The sequence below is a fragment of the Castanea sativa genome, chromosome 4 (assembly GCF_040712315.1).
Source record: "Castanea sativa cultivar Marrone di Chiusa Pesio chromosome 4, ASM4071231v1".
Classification (NCBI taxonomy): Eukaryota; Viridiplantae; Streptophyta; class Magnoliopsida; order Fagales; family Fagaceae; genus Castanea; species Castanea sativa.
Window position 1 is genome coordinate 15941846 of NC_134016.1, and position 22732 is coordinate 15964577.

Consider the following 22732-nt stretch of genomic DNA (forward strand, 5'->3'; position numbering starts at 1 on the left):
GATTATAAGTGGATTTTAATTAGTACAACATGTAAAGTGAATTTTTGTATTTATATAAAAAAATTATTAGATTATAACATGCGGACTCAATAGTTTATTAATGTACAAAGTTGAAACAGATTTAAGCGCCGAAACTCAAACTCTAGTTTCACACGTCGTTACACGTAAGTGAAGTGAAAAAGAAGTGGGACCCGCAGCATTGAATACCGTTGTTTCTCATAGTCTACCTGCCCCATTTCATTTCATTTCATTTTCATTTCATTTCTAGTTTCTTCTATTCACCTTCTCTCTCTCTCTCTCTCTCTCTGTGAGAGTGAAGTTTGGACTTGGGAGTCTGGTCGTACTGTATAAATCAATATGATAGTTGAAAGAAAGGACCGAGTTGCACATGGTGCTATCGCCATCACCTCCATAAATCTCTGTCTCTAACGGTGCCTCTTTTATTTGTACTCCTTCTACCATTCCATTTAAAGCTCTGAATAGTGTTTTTATTTCTATTGTTTTTGTCGCATCTGGGTTTTTGTCGTTTTCCTCTAAAACATAGTACATAAGAAGGCTTGGTCCGAACTCCGAAGTTGAGGAAACCAAATTGGAACATAGGAAGGAAAATGGCAGAGGAAAGTATGAGTGAAGTTACTAATCCAGTTCGTCAGGTTCTTCTCATTTCTGCTGGTGCTAGTCATTCTGTTGCTCTTCTCTGTAAGCTTCCATCCTTTTTTATTTCAAGTCATTTTGATTTTGATGGAATGGTGGATTGAATTGTTGTCACTCTTTCTAAGGTACTGAGATATATTCTGAGGAAAATGGAATGCAATATTGATTGTTCAGTGGCTTGTGTGGAAGTTATTGTTTCTTGGATTTTTCTGGTAGTGGAAATTCTGTAATTCAAAGTTCTGAAAATCTCTGCAACCATTTTGGGCATATCTTTTAATGAGATATTTTGTGGACAATTCTCCTTTTTCATTGCATAGCTCATTTGGGGTTCTTCTCTTTATGTCTAAATGTCATTATGGAAACAACTTGCAAACTGTTTTTTGTTTTTGTTTATCTTGTTCATAAAGTCCAATGATTGATTAACTATTAACTATTTTTTTCCTTTTTTTCTCCCGCATCTCACTTTGGATTTAAAAATCTTTCTCTTTTGATAAGTAAAATGTGATAGCCAATCCTTAGCATTTAAAATTTCATGGAATATTGGGATGTTGCAGGGACTGCTCTGTTGGCAACACATTGTAGATTTACAAAGCACATTGCCATCCATTTACAAATATTGCCTTGTTTTGTTTGATAAAGCCAGATAGTTTTATGGACAGATTAATATGTGCTAATATTTGATCATTTGATGGACATTAACAGATTAACCCCATTTATGACTATATACTAGAGTGCAGAGCCTACACGCACCTTAATACATTTTGTTATAGACTACATTATCATTTAGTCTACAATTGGGCAAAAGTCAAGGAAGAGTAACTATGATAATCTTTATCTGTCAGTGTTGATTTTTTTACCCAAAGAAAACATTGCCGTATGTATGTTGATGTCATGGATTGTTGTATACAACATCAGCATCTTCTAAGTATTCTGTCATTTTCTTAAATTTCTAGGTTACTTGTCTCCTTAATGGGGCCTTCCTAGTAATCATTGTCTGATCCTGCATGGATTTGACCCTATCTTTTAATAGATTGGTGCTTGATTTGGCTATTGGATCAGAATTGATTTTGATATCTTGCTTCATTTTGCTGTGGGGCTCTTATTCCTGACCTGCCACCAAATAGGGTAGGCACATGTGAGGGGAGGATTTTTGTTTCAAGTAACTAATTCTACAATAATATGCATCAGAATGAAGCAATCAAATGACATCAAATTGATTTAGAGTAGGTTTGGTTGTCAGTTGAAATTAAAGGACTGGGTTGCATACCATTTAGCATCTCAAGGGTTAAATCTATAAAATTAGAGCTTAATCACAGCAAATTTTATTTTGATGAATTTATGGATTTCAGGAAATGTGGTTATACCAAAGTTTTGCTGTTTGTAATATTGGCTACCATGTAAGTGCAACCCTGTCTATATGGATTGATTTTTAGAATTATATAGAATGTACAATGAATGAATTCTGTACAATGGGAAGCTCAATTCAGCTGGTGTTATTGACATGGCACTCTTTGAATATAATATCAAATTGGTGTCTGTTGCCTTCTTAGATAAATCATTAGGATGGCTAAGGTTAAAAGCTTAGCACTAGTAATCGTTATTTATCCCACAATGTATTAAGTTAAATGGAAGAACATTATCAAGCACCTTGTTTTAGGACCTCTGGTAATCAAACTTTCTTTCCCAGTTAATTAGAACTATTTACACCTTTATTGAAGGAGAAAAAAAAACTACTACTGCTGCCAAGCAATTTGCTTGGCAGTATTTTCTTTTCTGCAATGAAATATTTTGTGATGCCATGTTTGTTTTGTTGATCTTCAAACTTTCTGGCTTGACTGTTGCTTCTGTGAATGACTTGTGTGCCCATAATTTCTAATGTGACTATCTTCCTTCATAGATGTATATATATATATAGGACTACCTTCCTTTATTCTTTTATTTAATGGATGGCTCTTTTGTTGGCTTCTAGTCCTTCGTGTATATATTCAGTTGATGCCAGTTCTCTTCTGGAAACATGTTCAGCTTCATTCTCATACCTATGTTATAAATTTCACGCGTTTGTTTCTTGTGCTTTTGTTAATATTATACAGCTGGAAACATTGTTTGTTCTTGGGGACGAGGAGAGGATGGACAGTTAGGCCATGGCGATGCTCATGATAGACTTTTACCTACTCAATTGAGTTCATTGGATGACCTTGAAATAGTATCTGTTACATGTGGAGCTGATCATACAACTGCATATTCTCTGTCACATGTGGAAGTATATAGTTGGGGATGGTATGTTTATCTTCTTTCAATTTGGTCTTTTGAAATTCACTTTGATTGCGTTTGGATTTGAAAATTTAAAATCAAGGGATTTGAAGAACATCACTAGTATAAATTGCTATATATATATATATATATATATATATATATATATATATATATAACACATGATGATGCGGGTTTTGAAGACTTTGTTCAAATAAAAACAATTGTGATATTATGGATTTGAAAAGACATCTTAAGATTCTTAATTCTACTTATTTAAAATCCACTATTAACAGAGCTCAAGTCCATCCATAAATTTCATCAACAGAAAACAATCTGGCATTTCGTGCTATATTCAAGCCATTAAACCTAAAATTGAAATCCAAATCTTTCTTTTGTAACTTCCTCTATCCTAATGCACCATTTAGGTATTTTACCTCAAAATATGTTGTCTTTGGCACATTGTTGCATTGATTTTAAATTTAAAAACTAAACATGTTTTAGAAGTTAGTTAAGATCTAGTTTAATAATGTTCTTCGTTTATCTGACTCTTCATGAAAGAAAGTGGTTGATCAGATGGTTGATAGTGGTACTATTATGGATGAAAAGAAAAAAAAGTTGAAAGGGGTATAAGAGAATATGGTCTCTTGTCCTGCTCTTGTCAAAGGGAACTTTTATTTTTCAGAAAGGTTTCCATTTATTCTGTTCACCCTCCCCGCTTGTAAGATTTGAGAGGGGTATGTTGTAGTAATTGAGTCCTTGAGGAAACCTGTAGGTCTTGAGTTGGGCTTCTGGGGCCACCAGTGGCCTGAGGTTGGCCAAACAACCCTTTCTGATTTACATTAGGTAGGTCATTCCTGGGCTGCCATGCAGTGCCATGGTCAGCATGGTGGGTGGAGCTTGTTTGGGCCTTTTAGATAAATCACTTGTTGCGATAAACTCTGAGGGGGTGTCAGCAATGCCTAATGCTTGGCTGCCAACACTAATATTTTGTCATATGCAAAATTGTACTTGCCTTTTGCTTTTTAAATCACATTATTTTTAGCTTCCTGCTTGATTGCAATATGGCTAAATTTATCGTCCACTTCTTGGTTTGAAACTTTGAATGGACTCTTTTTTGAATGGTTTCGATCATAAATTATGGCAATGCTTAAAGATTCATGCTTGTTAATGTTCATGGGGTTAAATTTGTTTTAGGAGGCGGTGAGATATGTATATATATTGGTTTTTATTTATTGTTTTATTTTATTTTATTTTATTATATTTCCTAAGAAAAAACATATAAGTATTCTATGGTTTTGCAGTTACGTTTCTTGCTTACTGATTTTCATATATAATTCTTAAAAAAAAAAAAAAAAAGCATATATCATCGATTGTGGAAACAGCATGACATATTGTAAGATTCTTAATGTTGTTTTACTCATTTACAGAACTCTATTAGTTTTCCTATTCTTGGCTGGATGTTCATGTAACATGGCTTCTTACTCATTGTGTTATTTTAATAATAAATGCGAATATATGTTGATATTTTTTTTGGTTTGAGTTTCATGTTGCTTGTGTGCATTACCTATTTTCCAGGGGTGATTTTGGGAGGTTGGGTCATGGAAACTCTAGTGATTTGTTCACTCCTCAGCCAATCAAAGCATTGCATGGTCTAAAGATAAAGCAAATTGCTTGTGGGGACAGCCATTGCTTGGCAGTGACCGTGGATGGCGAGGTGCAGAGGTTAGAAATCTTTCCTAAACTCTATCCCAAATTTATGTTTTGATGAATGCCTAGATTTTTAAGTTATTTTAATATAGCTATAGAGGCGGTCCAATCCAAGGTGGTTGCTTCAATGTCTTAGCAGTATTTTCTAGAAGTCCACTTTGCCCAGCCTCCCTTCTTTTTCATCTTACATTTGAATGGAAAAAATAATATTCAAACTGAAAGGGACTGAAATTTTTTGCTTAGTAGTAGTACATCACAATTCACAACTCACTTGGGACAATAGGATAGCAGACCCAGGATAACAGACCCAATGCCTTAGTAAGCATCATCCAACAAGTCCCATGAACTCTAAGAAGAACAAACACTACGCTTGATCTCTGACAAAAGACGAGAAACATAAGATCACAAATGGGACCAAAGTTCCACTTTATGAATATCATGTTTGAGCTCCCATCTAGGAAGGCAATTTCTTGCTTAATATGTACATGTCTCTTTAGAAACCTATAGGTTTGGAAACATAGACGATAATTTGCCATGTCTACCTATTCCCTTGATGCCTAGTTGCAGTGGGTTGTCTATGCTAGATCAGTCTATATAGTTGAAGTGTGGCTTGAATTTCCATAAAGTCAGTCATGATTGATAAAATTTGAGTAGAAAAAGGATTCCTCGTTACAAAGGAGAGATTTTCCCTAGGCTTGGTTGTTTCTGTAAGGTAGAGCTATATGTATGTAATTGGGTTTAGGCTTCTTGAGAGTGCCTTTGTGCTACTAATGAAATCTACCTATTTTTGTAGTGAAAGTTTCTCCTTTTTGTTACCCATGAATGTAGGCAATTTGCTAAACTACGTAACTTCTTGTGTTCTCTATGTGTGTGCTTCTTGATTTATTGTCTTTTATTGTTTTGGTTTGAATCTTGTGAGTGCTATCGCATAACAAGTGGTATTAGAACTTGGTAAGGGTTTTGATATCTTGATTACGGTAAATTTGCCGAGCATCAACTATGAGGTGGAGAAGTTTTGTGGCAAAGGAAATTTCTCCATTTGGCATAGGCAGATGAAAGATCTCCTAATATAACAAGGAGTTCATAAGGTGTTCCTTTGGAAAGTAAGGAAGCTTGAGAATATGAGTGATGAATACCGGGAAGAGAAGGCTGCCAGTGAAATTCGTCTCAACCTAGATGATGAGGTCCTTCACAACATTATAGGAGCATAGACAATATGGTAGATTTGGAAGAAATTAGAAGGTCTCTATGTGAGAAAGAATTTGGTGAATAAGTTGTATGTAAAGAAGTAGCTCTATGGTTTGCAGATGAAGGAAGGCTCAAACTTGTTGGATCATCTCTACGTGTTTAACATTGAGATTTACAAATTTAGACCCCAGTTTTACAGCTTATGTCAATTTTAAGCTAACTAACAAATTAAGCCCAATCGTTAATGTAATCAGCCAATTAACATATGCATGGATATAAAAACATAGCAGCAAGTCCCAACCAGAATACAAACACACCAAATTGTTTAAGAGAATAACCTGAAACTGGGCAAATTACTCTTTAGGGCCTATAGCACCAAATGATCTACTAAACAAGAATAATTGCATAGTACAAATCACTTACAAAACCCTCCAAGCTAAGTAATGACTATGTACTTGAGCCTCCAGCTCCTGCTAGTACCTGATTCCTCAAATCTTTTCTTCTTCTTAATCACTGGATCCGTGAATTGAGCCTCCAATTGCAAGACCAAGTCTACTTGGCCATTCCAAGGCCTCTTGGAGATTTTGGGGCTATTCCAATATTTCCCCAACACCAAGAACTTTCAAGGTTTCTTTGTGTGTATTGGATTTAATTTCCTCTCATGGAATTTGACAATTGGAGAGGGAGAAGGTAGAGAGAAAAATGGATTTTTTCTCTAGGGTTTTAGGATTCTTTCTATCTCTTCAATAGGATTCTTTCTGAAATTTCATGAGAAATGAGGGTTATATAGAGGATGGGTCTTTAGGTTGGTACTGTAGAGAACTTTGTAACTGATTTCTCTCAAGTTGCAGAAATGTAACTTGAGCGAATGAGTGGAGAGAGAGGCAAACTTGTTGCTAACATTTTTTCAAACTCCTGATTTTCCTGACACTCCAAATTTCACTTGAACTAAAGTCTTTAGCCTGCAGCTTCAAAATTTAGTTCTTGACCTCTTCAACCTGCTACAAGTTAACTCACAATAGTACAAAATACATTGAAATTAAAAGATAAAAAATTACATGCAAATTTGGCACGGACTATGCCAACACACTAAGAATCCTAACGTGTTCAATACTTGTTTATGAATTTGGGCTAAAGCTTGGGAAGGAAGACAAAGCAATACCCCTTTTAGCATCCAGTGACTACGTTGATGTCTAGAACTCAAAAAAGGTGCATAATGCTCTCCTATTGCATGTAAAGATGAAGTTGGATAGTGAAATTCCCAGGCCAGTGGATTTCTTGGAAGAAGTAAGTCAAGAGGAAGGAACTCCAATAGGAAGTGATCTCAGTCCAGATGATGAGCAAAAAATAATGTAGAGGTTGTGAATATTCCTAATAAACAATGATGTTGTGTGCTTGGTCATTTTTTGGTGAATAATAATATTTTGCTAAAAATCCTTAGTATTCAGGACCTATAACTAAGAGAACAAATTCAACAAACAATCAAGAAAAAGAACAACGATCAATGAAAGGAAGCAAAGGAGATGAAAGGGTGGACATCACAACCATCCACTCATATCAAACAAGCTGAGAAACTAGTTTTAGCTTTGTAGAAGGCCTTTCTAAACCTCTGAACATTTGACTATTCCGTTTCCTCCATACCATCAACATCAGACACAAACATACTGCGTAACAAATATTGTCATTACCCCATAGAACAAAACTCCCTTTCCAACATGTCAACACATCAATGATACTCTGAGGCATAATCCACTGTACCCTAAATAAATAGAAGACTAGGGACCATAGCACACTAATCTACGTTTTTTTTTTTTTGATAGATAATCAGGAAATTTTTATAAAAGATAGAAAAAAGAGGAATACAAGAAGTTCATGATGATGAACAGCAAGCAGAAAAAGGTACAAACAGCACAACAAACATAGAGAAATCAGGAAACTAAGCTAAGGGAGGACAAAAACTCAGAGAGAGAAGAGCGATCAGTGAAACCCCAACACCAAGACCACTCAAAAAGACTGCGATGGCATAAAGTCTTTAACTCATCCAACGTCTTCCCTTTGTCCTCAAAGGATCAACGATTTCATTCTAACCACACAATCCACATTAAGCACCTCGGAACCAAAGTTCCAAATGTTTGAGTTGTGTTTCCCAAACCATTGATGCCAGCAAGATATCAAACCCGCCACCGAACCCGGCATCACCCAAAGAATACCAAAGGCCTGAAGCATAGAAGACCAAAGAGAGTGGGTAACAGGACAATGAAGAAGAAGGTGATTAACCGACTCCCCATCACAGCAACACATACAACACCTATTAGCCAAAGGGCGGCCCTTTAGCATTAGATTATCCAATGTAAGGATCCGACCATGAGCAGCAGTCCACAGAAAGAACGCTACGCGCTTAGGAATCTTTGGTTTACAAACACCCTTCCAAGGAAACAAAGAATTCGAGGCCCCCAGGATCGCATGGTAGTAAGACTGAGTGTCAAACTTACCATCCCCTTTTAACCGTCAGTGAAGAGTATCCCTCCTATTACCCTGAGAAATACGAGTTTGGATAAGCTGAAGGAGAGAATACGAAGCAGCCAGCTCACAATCTTCAAAGGCTTTATAAAACCTTAAATTCCACACTCTAACAGTGCCCCCTTCTGGAGTCCACAAAACCTCAGAGATACAAGCATCCTTGACCGCTGAACACACAGAGCTCAGGATAGAGGTCTTTCAGAGTGTTATCACCGATCCACCTATCATGCCAGAAGCAGATACGAGTGCCTTCACCCACTACGAAAGATAGATGCTTAGAGAAGCTCTCCCACCCTTCATTAATGCTTCTCCATAGGCCGCACCCATGAGACCTCCTGCAAACATTAGTTCTCCACCCCCCTTGACCCTCCCCATATTTGGAGGAGATAACTCGCCACCAAAGATGGGTTACTTCATGACCATATCTCCACAGCCATTTCCCTAAAAGAGCTTGATTAAACGGCACCACCCTTCTTATCCCCAACCCACCCATCTCAGCGGGAAGACACACCTTTTCCCAAGCCACCAAAGGGTATTTGAAACACCCCTCAAAAGACCCCGAAAGGAAATTCCTCTGGATACTTTCCAATCTAGCCGCCACAGCTTTAGGAATAGTAAAAAGAGAAAGGAAATATGTTGGGAGACTTGAGAGAGTACTCTTAAGCGACATGAGCCTACCACCTTTAGATAAATATAGACGCTTCCACCCAGAAAGCTTCTTCTCTATTTTCTCCAAAATAGGATTCCAGATCGTAGCTGTCTTAAAAGAAGATCCCAGAGGCAACCCCAAATATTTCATAGGTAGATTGCCCACTTTACAATGAAGAATATTAGCCAGAGCATCTAGATTATTCACCTCCCCAACAGGGACAATCTCACTTTTCCTTGCATTGACCTTCAAACCCGTAAAAGCCTGAAAACAAGATAACACCAACCTTATGGACAACAACTGTTCCCTAGAGGCATCACAAAATAAGATAGTGTCGTCAGCGAATAACAGATGAGAAATACTCACACCCACCGAGTTCTCAACTCCCACATGAAAACCCCGAATAAGATTACACTCCTCTGTCTTCTTCAAGAGTCTGCTTAAAACCTCCATAATCAAAAGAAACAAAAGCGGGGAAAGTGGGTCCCTTTGTCTCAACCCACGAGAGCTAGCAAAAAAACCTTAAGGGGATCTGTTAACCAAGACTGAAAAACGGACAGAAGAAATGCAAGCCTTAATCCACCCCCTCCATTTCAACCCAAAACCCATCCTGTCCAACTAGTAAAACAAGGCCTCCTAGTTCACATGGTCATAAGCTTTTTCAATATCCAGCTTGCAAACCACACCCGGAATTCTGCTCTTCAACTTGCTATCCAGACATTCATTTGCAATAAGCACTGAATCCAGAATCTGTCTTCCGCCAACAAACGAATTTTGAGTCTCAGTGATGAGCTTATCCAAAACCACCCTCAACCTATTAGCCAACACCTTGGACAACAACTTGTACACACTAACCACCAAACTGATGGGGCGATAGTCCTTAATGTTAACGGCATTACACTTTTTAGGAATTAAGGTGAGGAATAAAGCATTCATAGACCGCTCAAACACAGAGTGCCTATGGAAGTTATTAAAAAAATCCATTACATCCTTTTCCACAACACTCCAACATTTTTGAAAGAAAGCCATAGTGAAACCATCAGGACCAGGGGCTTTGTCACCCTCCATCTCCCTTAGAACCTAGATAATTTCCTCCTTCGTGAATTCCCTCTCTAAGGATAACCGCTCATCATCATCAATACGATCAAAATCTAGCCCATCCATAGTAGCACGCTCCATCTTTGTTTCCTTATATAATCCTTGATAAAAGAGAACAATCTGAGAGCACACATTAGACTCATCCTCATAAAGAACACCATCCACCTCAATCCTTTTAATTTGATTAGCTTTTCTATGAGAGTTTGCTAATCTATGAAAAAATCGAGTATTATTATCACCCTCCTTCACAAACAAGGCCCGAGTCTTTTGCCGCTAGGAAGTCTCCTCAAGAGATGCCAACTATTCTATGTCTCCTTTGAGTTGAAGACACCGACTCTGATCCTCAACTGAAAGACCCACTAACTCCTCTTTCGCATCTAAACCCAACAGCTTAGACAGCAAATTCTTCTTTCTAAAAGCCAAATCACTAAACTCCTCCTTGTTCCACTTTTTTAAGTCTACTTTCAAAGCCATTAGTTTTTGGGCCAAGATGTAACTTGGAGTGCCCGCAAAACTGTATCCATCCCACCATAGCTTAACTCTATCAACAAAACCCTCAGCTTTCAACCACATGTTTTCAAATTTGAAGGCACTACGACCACGTCTAACAACACCAGCTTCCAACAGAAGGGGGCAGTGATCTGAGAGAACACGAGGAAGCACCCGTTGGGAAACATTCTCAAAGTGCTCCTCCCAGTCGAGAGAAACCAAAGCCCTGTCAATTCTTGACATAGAGGGAAGACCAGAATCTCTAAACCAAGTGAAGGAGGCCCCCTCTAAAGGTAAATCAACTAAAGAGTTATTCTCAATAAAATCCGAGAAAGTAAACATAGCAGGACTAAAAGACTCGCAGCCAAGCCTCTCACTTGGGAACCTAATTATATTAAAATCCCCTACTAGACACTAGGCCATGGGCCACCTGGCACGCACCTGAGCTAACTCCTCCCACAAAGTAGGCCGCTGACCATTGTCATTAGGGCCATACACACCTGAACAAGCCCAAACAAAATCATCCACCACTCCTCTGAACAATACACTGATAGAAAACTGACTAACCATAACATCCAATTTCTCAAAAACCCTCTTATCCCAAATCAACAAGACCCCACCCGAAGACTTCACAACATCTAGAATAGCCCAATCTATGAAAGGACTACCCCATAAACTCCGAACAAAGGCACATCGATAACAGATACTTTCGTTTCTTGAAAACAAACCAAATCGCACTTCCACTCTTTTAAAAGGTTCTTACAGACCTCTCTCTTCCGGGGATTGTCAAGCCCCCGAACATTCCAAGAAAGAAGTCGTAAAGTCATTTAAAACTACGGACAACCCCCAATTCAGTCGAAGAAGTTCTACTCGTACTCCTTGAATCGACCCCATCATAATTAATATAGGAAATAAGCCCTTTAAGCTCCCTGAGGCCACGTGACCCTGAGCTTGCAGGTCGCTTAAACACCCCATCTTCATTCACTTTAAGGCATTCCTGTTCGAGGATACAAAAGAGAGCCAAACAGTGAGCTTCGTGTTTCACAATAAGGAAACCCACCATTTTACAGAATTTTTTCATCAACTTAGACACCCAAACTGAGGGTGGACCAGTCCCAGTCACCTGCGTTCCCTCGATAGAATCCTGAACCAACAAACCCACGTTGAGATCATTAGGAACCCACTGAGACAGAGGTTCACAATTCAACACACAATTCTCCTTCTCTCCACTGCTATAACCACTATCAACCACCCCATTGGGCTCCTATGGAAGCATGTGAAGCCCAGAATTTGACAAATATTCCTCCACTAAATCCATTTCTTCTACAAGAACTTCCCTTTCCCCAAACTCAGCTTCCAACCCACTACCCAAATCTGGAAAGGGAAATAAACTGTTATGCACCACTGGCTCACTCCCTGCCAAGTCCGAGATTAACCCCAAGTCTCCGGTGAACTCAGAGTCTCGAAAGTCAACACCGTGAGTCGCCTTGGCCTCTTGGCTCGTGAACCCAGCAAAATCCGCGCCGGCGTCAAAAATAGTGGTATCGGAACTACAACCAGCCTCCGATACATTACCGGTCTAACATACGTACATTGGAGGAACAAGTGATCAGCGGTCTCCCCATACTACTGCATTTGTAACACCACTCAACCACACAAACTGTTTGGCAGCAAAGATTATCAATTGTGGGAATCTTACTCAAGGCAGTGGTCTAGGTAAAAAAGGCAACCTTAAGAGGAACCTTAACTCTCCACATGCTCTTCCAAGGAAATGAATTGACACTTCCCTTTGATATAACACTATAAAAGGAATTTACTTCAAACATATCACTCTTATCAGGCTGCCAACACAACTACTCTTATACATCCTTCTTGTTCTTAAATAGAGAAGATCCATAAATGTGATCATCTCCCATCTCCCTCCAACTCCCATTCATGTAAGAGCCCTGTAAAGGTAAAATCTCAAAACATGGACCCTGTTAGAATTATATGGTTAAATGATTAAATCTATTACCTCCTAACAGCTTAAGCTTTTGGGAGAATCGGTAATTTAATAGACCCATCTTGCCAACACAGATAATCTGCAAACCCCTTATCCTGAGCAATGCTAAACAAAGCAGGGAATATAAACTTCAAAACCCCATCTCTGCACCACCAATCAAGCCAAAAATGAACATTGGTTCCTTTTCCTACTGTAAAAGATACAAACCTAGCAAACCAGTTCCAACTTGCTCAAATATACTTCCATAAGCAAACTCCATACCCACCTCAAACCTCCTTCAAACATCACCCACCCCAATCACAACCATATTTGCATTGCACAACCTGCCTCCATAGAGCTCATTTTTTGTAGCAATCTCCATAACCACTTATACTATAGAACTTGTTTAAACCGCCCCATCTACCTAACTCCCAACCCTCGCTGTTTGATCAGGGGTACGCATTGTCTTCCAGTTCACAAGGTGATACTTAAATTCATCCCCCCAAGCCGCCCCAAAGAAAACCCCACTGCACATTCTCAATATGAATTCCAATACTAGCTAGAAGAAGGAAGATAGGGAGAATGTAAGTGCACAAACTAAAGGGAGTACTCTTAATCAGAGTAAGCCTTCCCCCTTAGATATATAAAAATTTTATACCAACCCAAAAGCCATTTCACCATCTTTTCCACAATAGGATCCCAAACCTCTATAGGTTTAAATTTAGCTCCTAAAGGTGGTCCCAAGTATTTCATTGGAAGACTAGAGACCCTACATCCAAGAATAAGAGCCAAACCCACCACCTCAGGAACAAAACCAACTGGAACTAATTCAGAATTCCCCAAGTTTATTCTTAGACCTGATACTGCCTCAAAACACAACATAGCACATTTCAAGTGAAGGAGTTGATCTGGATCCGCACCACAAAAAATTAGGGTATTGTCTGCAAACAATAGTTGTGAAACCATCAAAGGAAAACTATCCGTGCTTGCCACAAAAAAGCCCTGAATAAACAACCCGTCTGCTACTCTATCCAACAACTTACTCAAAGCTTCCATAGCTATCACAAATAGTAGGGGCGGTAAGGGATTACCCTGCCAAAGCCCTCTAAAGCTACTGAAAGCCCACATGAGCTACTGGTAACTAAAGACAGAAACACATACAGTGGAAATACAAAAATAAATCCAAACCCATCACCACTCCCAAAACCACATCTTCTTAACAGATGAAGTAAAAGTTCCCATAAAAGCCAATCAATCATGACTGAATTTGAGTTGCAAAAGGAGTCCTCATTCCTTCAACCTTTTGAGCTCCTTTGCTTGTGCAGAAAAACCAAGTGTCACCTCCTCTAAACTCAACTTTTGTGTGCCTATATACCTGGTCTTTTGTTTAGTTTTTGCGTGAGAGTTCCAAGCCATGACAAGATATTAAGCTATCTTGTGTAACTGAGAGTGCCACAAAGAAGAGATTTTCTCTAGTTTTGATCATTTTTGTGAGAGAGAGCTCTTTGGGTGTATTTAGGTTTTTCTTTTTTTATTTGATAGGAAGGTTTTAGGTTTCTTGAGAGTGCCTTAATGCCATTTTTGTAATCTTTCTATTTTCTTAGTGAAATTTCATCCTCATCCCTGCCCATTAATGTAGGTATTTTGTCAAACCACGTAAAAATTCTTGTGTTCTTCATGTGTATGGTTGTTGATTTATCTTATCTTGACCATATTTAGTTTCAATCCTGGGAGCGCTATTGCACAACATATTTAGTTTGAACTTCCCACCGCCAATTGAAAATTCTATTTGAGGGATATTGGGAACACACTCATACCAATTCCTGATGTAGAATTACTCAAAGGTTTCCTTTTACAAAGACCCATTATGGAAGCAATAACTATAGGTCTATTGGCCATCTCCTTTGAGTGAGGAACTTGCTTTCCTCATAATAATGGTTAATTACATAGCAGGCTCATTGATAAACACAAAATTTGGTATTTTATCTTATGTTCAGTTGGAACTGTATTTATTACTTATGCATATAAGCTCTAAATATTCTTGCTTTCTGCCGTCATTTATTACTTATGCATATAAGCTCTAAATTTTAGGAAAATGATATACTAGTGAAATATCTGTCTTTATTTTTATGAAGTTGGGGGCGGAACCAAAATGGTCAACTTGGTCTTGGCACCACTGAGGACTCTCTTGTCCCACAGAAAATTCAAGCATTTCAGGTACTTTAGTCATTTAGTTATTTTCCAGAGACATTCATTATATGCTCTGTATCACCTTCCTCACTTTTAATTATCAACATTTGAAGGTATAAGACCGTTCCCTGTCAAGACAGAGTGAACTTGCCTTTTCTTTTAACCCTTTTTTAATATATAATTTTAAAACATAAATATTAGGAAGATGCGTTTTCTTGTAGTTTATGATTTAGTTCACTGATAAAGAGTTATGTTATCATTAGTTGTCTATATCTATGTGGGATAGTGTTAGGATATTTACTGACTTCTGATCCAGTTTTTCAATTTACAAAAACAAGGGATATATCCATGTAGGTAAATAGATCCCCAAGATATATTTTTTTGTTTATTTTTGGTGGTGCTTTGTTGTGGGAGGTGGGGGGAGGAGGGAGAGTAGTGGGAATCAAATGAACAAGAGAATCCAAGTAAAGAATATTGGAGGTTTGTAATTGGGAAGGTCTAAGATCAAAAGGGACCAGATCTCCAAAATAGATGCAATCCTTTTAGCATTTTTCAAATTTCACTTTTGGTAGACCAATGAGTAAATTAATATTTGGAGACAATCGTTTGAGAGATCAATACTTCAAAAAAAAAAATCATCTGAGAGATCATTATATTTCTTTAACAAATTGATGAATTTTCAAGGCACAAACAGTCATGGATGAATATAGTATGATATCTTTTCAAATGGAATGAGACTAGTCATATTTTCTCTTAATTGAAGAAATAATTGGAAATATACTTGCAAATAAAAATTAGTAAAGAGCTCCAGTAGAGATTGGTATGATGCAAATTCCACAATTTTTTTTTTGTTTAAGTATCATTGTGTCATAGCTCTATGACTCAGATTTGGTTCATCCTTGGATTAATTGCACTATATTGACTCAGATTTGGTTCATCCTTAGATGAATTGCACTATATTGACTCAGGTTTGGTTCATCCTTAGATGAATTGCACTATATTACTCAGATTAGGTTCATCCTTAGATGAATTGAATTATATTGACCCCCATAAAAGAAATGGTAAGTATTAAAAAATAAACAAACAAACAAAAAAGAAGATTACAATTTATTCACCACCAAGCATTTGTGACTGTATGTGCTTATTTCCCTTTATTGATATTCTTTTTTGCTTGTTGCTTAATTTTAATAGAAACTGTGGATGTCACAACTCACAAATGCTACCAACAATTTTGAAACATGCCATATATCTGATAACTACGTTTATTGAGAGTTCAAAATATTTCCATCAAAGAAAGAGAAAAAAGCAGAAACAAATGAATTTATCAGGATAAATAATTATCTGGAAATATGATGTTATTTTTCAAATTCCTGTATCAAATGACAATGTAATATATGAAATACACAAACAGAATTTTTAATCAGGTTTTCATACATACACTTTTATGAAATGATTTATGCATCTAACTCATGTATCTCTTGTTAGGGAGTATCTATTAAAATGGTTGCTGCTGGTGCTGAACATACTGCAGCTGTTACAGAAGATGGGGAGCTTTATGGATGGGGCTGGGGCCGATATGGAAACTTAGGCTTAGGTGACAGAAATGATCGATTGGTTCCCGAAAAGGTTTCTGCTGTTGATGTATGTGAAAATATGGTATTTTTTTTTTCTTCTTCTAAGATAAGGTAATGGTGCAAATGATCATTTAAGCAATAGTACTGGCAAAATAGTGTCATACATGCATAATTCATTGAACTTAAAAGATTCTGGTTATAAAATATTAGATCTTTGGTGTTAATAGGAAGTGGTTGGGTTGGTTCATGAATGAGTGGAATTCAAAAAAAATTATTTATTGCAGCTATGTTGTTGATAGAAGTAATTGGGATGTGTTGAAGGGCTAGCCCTTATGGCTTTGATCTTTTTGAAGGTATTTGTTCAAGCTGGTTTTTCTTTGAGAGTGGGGTGTCATGGACAATGGTACTAGGGTTTTGTGATGATAAGTGGCATGGTTGTCTGCAACTATGGTTGGAATGTTAAGTTTCAAGTACATTCTAGCTGTCACAAATGGGGAATTGGGTAATCTTATGGAGGGAAAATAAATATTTGGTTGCTGTTGTTAAATTACCAATTGTCCCAAAAGCTTAAATTATTGAGATATGGTAAATTTAATCATTTAACCACACAATTCTAACACTCTCCCTCATGTGTGGACCAAACTACCTTTTAATAGGTGAGGCCCAACACGTGGGATTTTAAATGGGAGGTAAAATGGAGGAGATAGAGATCAAATTTAGGACTTCCTGCTTTGATACCATGTTAAATTATTGATTGTCCCAAGAACTTAACAATTTTCATAGAAATCTTAGATTGGGATGGAGTCTTTCAATGGACTGTTAGGCCTCTTAGTAGTCCTAGGTTGGTGCCGGTGGTGGGGATTAAGATGTGTGTGAGATCGTTATGGAGTCTTTGCTATCAAAGCTTGTTCTGTTCTTTCTTGGGTCATCAGGAGGGATTATTCATGAAAATTTTCATTTGGATAACTCCCATGTAATAGAAAGTGGGTTTTTTGAAGGAAAAAAAAATCTTTTGGATACCCGATATTCCTGAATATGATTGACCATAGATGATTTCATAGCATGCAGGTGGATGACCCCAAAGAATTGTGTTTAATGCGAGGGGGATGTGATTTGTTCTGTCATCCATTCATTTGGGCCATATTGTCCCTTCTATATTGGCATTTGGTCCATATTATTGGGAAGATCTAGATTATATTAGGTGACACTTCATTACTTTGACTGTTCATAGATGAGTGGTGACAGAAAGCTTGATCTCTTCTGGGGGGAGTTGCAGATTTTTCTGTGTGCATTCTTGTTGTGTGTGTGCTCCATTGGCTTTTCTACATTGATTTTCCTCATAGGCTATGGCTCTGATCCTTGTTTGGTATCTTGTACATATTGTATATGATATTCTTTGTTTCAATGAAATTTATACAGTTATAGCAATTGTCTTGTGTCCAAATATTTCAAATAATTGGGAAACCATATACAAATTAAAAATCAAAATTTTATACATCAAAACAAGTACAAAAAAAAAAAAAAAAAAGCTAGATATTTTGGCTCATAAAGGTCTCCCTTTAATGGTTTCCAAATGAAAAACTAGGCAGGTACCAGATTCAGGCATAGCTGATACTGTATTAAACCGGTATAAGCTATAAAGTCAATTGAGCTATAGGAACATTGTGGGAATTGAGTGTTACCTGCTCTAAAATCTTGGTCATTATTTTCAATTCCAATTGTTATTATTCTTTAACCCATCAGGGTGCAGCCTAGTGATTGGAGGCTTGGGATGAGCTATAGACCTAGACATCCTGATTTAGATCCCCACTAAAAGTTACCTTGGATAACCTGATACATGGTTTTGGCGGGTGGGATCGTGTATCCATGGTTTATTCACTAAGGGTGGGTCCAAAGGGCCCTACCCTACCTTGGTGAGGTCCCATGTCATTAAAAAAAAAAAAAAACCTTAGTCATTATATCCAATATATAGATTTATTGGAATATGTTAAACACATGGTGATTCATGCTTATATCAGGATATAGCCACTTGGAAGGTCAGTACAACAAGAGCTATATCAAGTTGTAAATTAATAACACTGTCCTTTCCATTGATATACACTGTCTATATGGTTGGAGTGTCCTAATTGATCATTGTTCTTCACTCCCTATGAAATATGTGTATTAAATGGATTTTAAAGAAGCTTTGTAAACTGTCTGGTGCCCAAAAATAAGTCACTTGTTATTTAAATGAAAATTTGGGAGAAGTCTGTAACTGGTGTTATATTTTTTCACCTGGTAGGTTACGTTTGACATGAACATCTTTTTTTCAATTCTAACTCTTCTCATGAAATACTTAGTATCTTTCATCTTGAAAGATACATATTGAAGTTTTATTCTCCAAAATAGTCTGCCATTTTCTCCTAGCTCTGCTTTGTTTCTTATCCCCCTTCCCCCCCCCCCCCCCCCCCCCCCATCATGTGCTTCACCTTTTAGATATGTGTGTGTGTATATATATATGAAATTTTCTATCAAATAATGTTACAGGATGTGAAGATGGTTACGGTAGCCTGTGGATGGCGGCATACAATATCTGTTTCCTCTTCTGGTGGTTTATACACTTATGGCTGGAGCAAATATGGTCAACTTGGACATGGGGATTTTAAGGATCACCTTATTCCCCACAAGCTAGAAGCCTTGCATGACGATCATATTTCTCAGGTGATCTCTTACTCCCATTTTCTTGGTAATGATTTTTTTTTAGAAGTGAATTTTGATATCCTACAACTTTCTGAGTTTGGAATGATAATTTTGAGATTCAAATTGTTTTGCCACCTCCATTACGCAACAAATTAAATAATATTGATAATTCTCAATAGAAGTTTTACAAAGCATGTTCTCAACTTAGAATCCATTTTCAATAAGTCAAGCTATCCTATGTATTCAGCTATACCACTGAATAGAATTCTCATTCATGCTAGAATATGTCATGCTCTCAACTTAGAATCCATTTTCAACAGGTCAAGCTGTCTTATGTATATTCAGTTATACCATTGAATAGAATTCTCATTCATGCTAGAATATGTCATGCATCTGAAAAACATAATTGAATTTGTGATTGGTATGAGCTGGATAATGCTTATCAAATTACATCGAGTTTATTGTGTGAGATCTTCTGCTCAGAACAATTTTTTACCACAGATTGGGAACACTTCTCTCTATATATAGTTATATGTAAAGTTGTATCTAGACCTTCTAAGAAAACTGTGTCAAAAATACTCTTGAGCCAGCTCTTCAATGTTTAGAATAAGTAGTAACTGGTAAAACTAAATGGAAAAATTCTGTATCATTATCCGCAGCAGTAGAACTGTATGTGCAGTTCTAAATGGGGTCAAGAAATATTCAAATAATGAGATGAGTGTCAGTCTGTGCACCATGCTCAATGCATATAATATAACTGGCCCAAGAAAGACTACTGTGTGTGCCTTTAATGGTAAAGAGACCTTATAAAGCAACAACCCCATCTGTTTCTTCCCAAATTAGAAAATGAAATATAGCAAGGGGTGTAGGGAGAGCTCTGTACATGCATATGTGTGTGTGAGTTGTGTGTGCGCATTCTGTTCTCAAGCATCACTAAAGTTCATATTTACTTCAGTAAAATATTACTTCACCCATCCTTCTCTTCACCCAAAAGAGAAAATGAAATATAGCAAGGGGCATGGGGAGATCTGTAAATGTGTGTGTGCGCGCGCGCGTGCATTCTGTTCCTAAGCATCACTAAAGTTCATCATATTTACTTCAGTTGAAAATTACTTTTATTGTATTGTATTGTATCATGGACCATATGTTCAATTTATGTTTGATTCTTTTATGAGAATAATTGATGCCTGATATATGTTGAATTACATATGGTGGACTTAATTGTGCTGCTTTTAGTCCATTTTATCTGAACTTTTCTTGGCTTGAGAATTTTCAGATATCAGGAGGTTGGAGGCATACAATGGCAATTACATCTGATGGAAAACTTTATGGCTGGGGCTGGAATAAGGCTAGCTATCTACCTTCTTTTTCTTCTTCTTCTTTTTTAAATTTTATTGTCTTTAAAATATTTTGCAAAAGCTCCCTTGTTCATGAATATTTTTTTTCAACCATTTAGGGGTGTCAATGCCCATATCCTAACTCATGCCATGTTTGTTCAACGTGGTAATAATATTGTTACTAATTTTCTGTTGTGGAAATTTGATAACTTTAATTGTCACTCTTTTTAAAATTTTACATCTCTTAAGTTGTACTTCATCTGCATTAGCTAATTTATTTTGTTTGCAAAACCTTTTAGTTGATTTTATTTGTCTCTTTTATGTACAGTTTGGACAGGTTGGAGCTGGTGACAATATTGATCATTGCTCTCCTGTGCAAGTTAAATTTCCCCAGGAGCAGGCACATTCTTATTACTGTAGCACCTAAATTGGTTAAGATATTCAGTTCTAAAGAGATTTTCTTCTTTTGATTTCTTGTCTTAGTGAGATGCCCCCCCAGTGGGGCTGGTTATTCTCTTATTTCTTTATAATTACTCTTTTTTGTAGTCTTATTTTTCAATTATTCATGCATATTTTATTTGGCACTTGGCAGAAAGTAGTTCAAATCTCTTGTGGATGGAGACACTCACTTGCTGTTACCGAAAAGCAAAATGTATTTTCTTGGGGAAGAGGTACCAATGGACAGCTTGGGCATGGGGAATCTGTTGACCGGTAATAATATTTAGATCTGGATCAATATCTGGATTTGCATGCATTAATGAGTTACTCTATTTGGTCGTTTGGTAGAAATAATAAGCTATGCATGAGGAAATGAGATGATTTAGATTCCTTCTTTTTTATATATAGGTCTGCTTAATTATATGTTTACTCTCAAATTAATGATGTTTGTCTCTTGTAATCCAAGGAACATACCAAAGATCATAGAGTCCTTGAGTGTTGATGGATCTAGTGGGCAACAGATAGAATCATCCAATGTCGATCCATCATCAGGTGCTGTATTCACTGAAATGCATACATACACACATACACACATACATACATACATACATACATATATATATATATATATATATATATATATATATATATATATATATATATATAGGCTAGTAATTCAGGGATCTTTGTCTTAATTGTTGGATTTTTGTTTTTGTTGTTTTGTTTTAATGTTCCTTTTATATGTCTCCTTGGACAGGCAAAACCTGGGTTTCACCATCAGAGAGATATGCAGTTGTTCCTGATGAAACTGTAAGTTTCTGTTCCAAGTTTAATATCAAAGTTGGATACTTTGTTATGGACGAACGATGATTCCAACTAAGATTTGAGTTGTAACTTGACTAGAGTATAGACTCATAAGCTTGAAAGTTTCTAAAATTGAGGAAAATAAATTTATTACTCCCATTAAAAGGCTGCTATGGTTTTAATAACGAAAAACAGTGACCCAAAAATATAAAATTGGACCTTGTAATTTTAAAAAAAAAATTATTAATTTTGACAGCATAGCTCTTTTCAAGAATTACCAAAATATTTAATTGTATGAATGTTTTCACTTTTCACCACCTTATTAGTACTTTAGCTGTAGGGAAAGAAAGAAATTGGCATCTTTTCTCTCTCTCTCTCTCTCTCTCTCTCTCTCTCTCTCACTGTTTGTGTGTGTGTGTGTGTTGGTAGCTTGGTAGAGTGAGAGTCACATTTGTATTGTGGAAAGTCCATATGGCATTAAGGTTGATAGCCTTGCAAACTGAAGTTTACAACAGGTCATTGACTTTGTATGCTTCTGCAGGTCCAAGGGCAAGCACCTGTCTCAGTCAGTGGTAATGGGAATGATGCAAGTGTTCCTGAAAATGAAGTCAAACGGGTACGAATGTGATATTCCAGACATCAATGTAACAGCCGAGTTTACCTGTCCTGGCTTCTGAGTTACCAAGCATCGTTTTGTGAACTAGACAACTGCACGATTTCTGTAAATTCTAATCATTTCTTGGATTTAACACTGGTTTATGCGCGGAGGGTATCCTTTGAACTCTACTCGATCATTTAGAAACAATTTTTGTTTGAATGCAATAGTTGTGTCTTGTTTCTTTCCTTGGCTATGGAAAAGCACTTAATGATGCTTTTAATCTCTGGGGATCATTTTTTTATTTTTTTATTTTTTATCAAGGAACATGAAAGATTCACTTCTGCCCCAGGAGGGGTGGCCCAGTTGGTGGAGATCCCGCAAGCAAGCACAAGGTCCCTCGTTCGAGTCGTGGCGGGTACCATGTGGGGGGTGGGCTCCTAGCTTGCTTTGCGCCTCCTCCGCTGGCTCTCTTGGGGTGCTAGGGTGAGGTCTGTGGCACCCCAGTCACGTAGCTATGGCTCAATCCAACATTCCCTAGCGGGGGTGCCTCTATTAGGTCACGCCCTGGGGGGT

General features: G+C 37.2%; 1 protein-coding gene across 2 annotated transcripts; it reads left to right on the forward strand.

Annotated features, from left to right (window-relative positions):
• Positions 1-234: 234 nt before the first annotated feature.
• Positions 235-22400, forward strand: LOC142631166 (ultraviolet-B receptor UVR8). Of its 2 annotated transcripts, none has more exons than XM_075805262.1 (12): positions 235-699; positions 2745-2931; positions 4483-4629; positions 14675-14756; positions 16215-16370; positions 18830-19003; positions 20259-20330; positions 20648-20719; positions 20912-21030; positions 21224-21309; positions 21515-21567; positions 22103-22400. In XM_075805262.1, the coding sequence occupies exons 1-12, from the start codon at positions 609-611 to the stop codon at positions 22187-22189; spliced, it is 1326 nt and encodes a 441-aa protein (XP_075661377.1). In that variant the 5' UTR covers positions 235-608; the 3' UTR covers positions 22190-22400. The 2 variants fall into 2 exon arrangements, with proteins under 2 accessions (XP_075661377.1, XP_075661376.1); XM_075805261.1 differs by having other exon boundaries at positions 250-699; positions 16215-16385.
• Positions 22401-22732: the final 332 nt, after the last annotated feature.

Excerpts from the sequence above, each read along its gene's own strand:
- LOC142631166 (XM_075805261.1), top strand. The coding sequence starts at position 609 with ATGGCAGAGGAAAGTATGAGTGAAGTTACTAATCCAGTTCGTCAGGTT. Across the intron at positions 4,630-14,674 it reads GTGGATGGCGAGGTGCAGAG|TTGGGGGCGGAACCAAAATG; the intron begins GTTAGAAATCTT and ends ATTTTTATGAAG. Across the intron at positions 20,331-20,647 it reads ATGGCTGGGGCTGGAATAAG|TTTGGACAGGTTGGAGCTGG; the intron begins GCTAGCTATCTA and ends TTTTATGTACAG.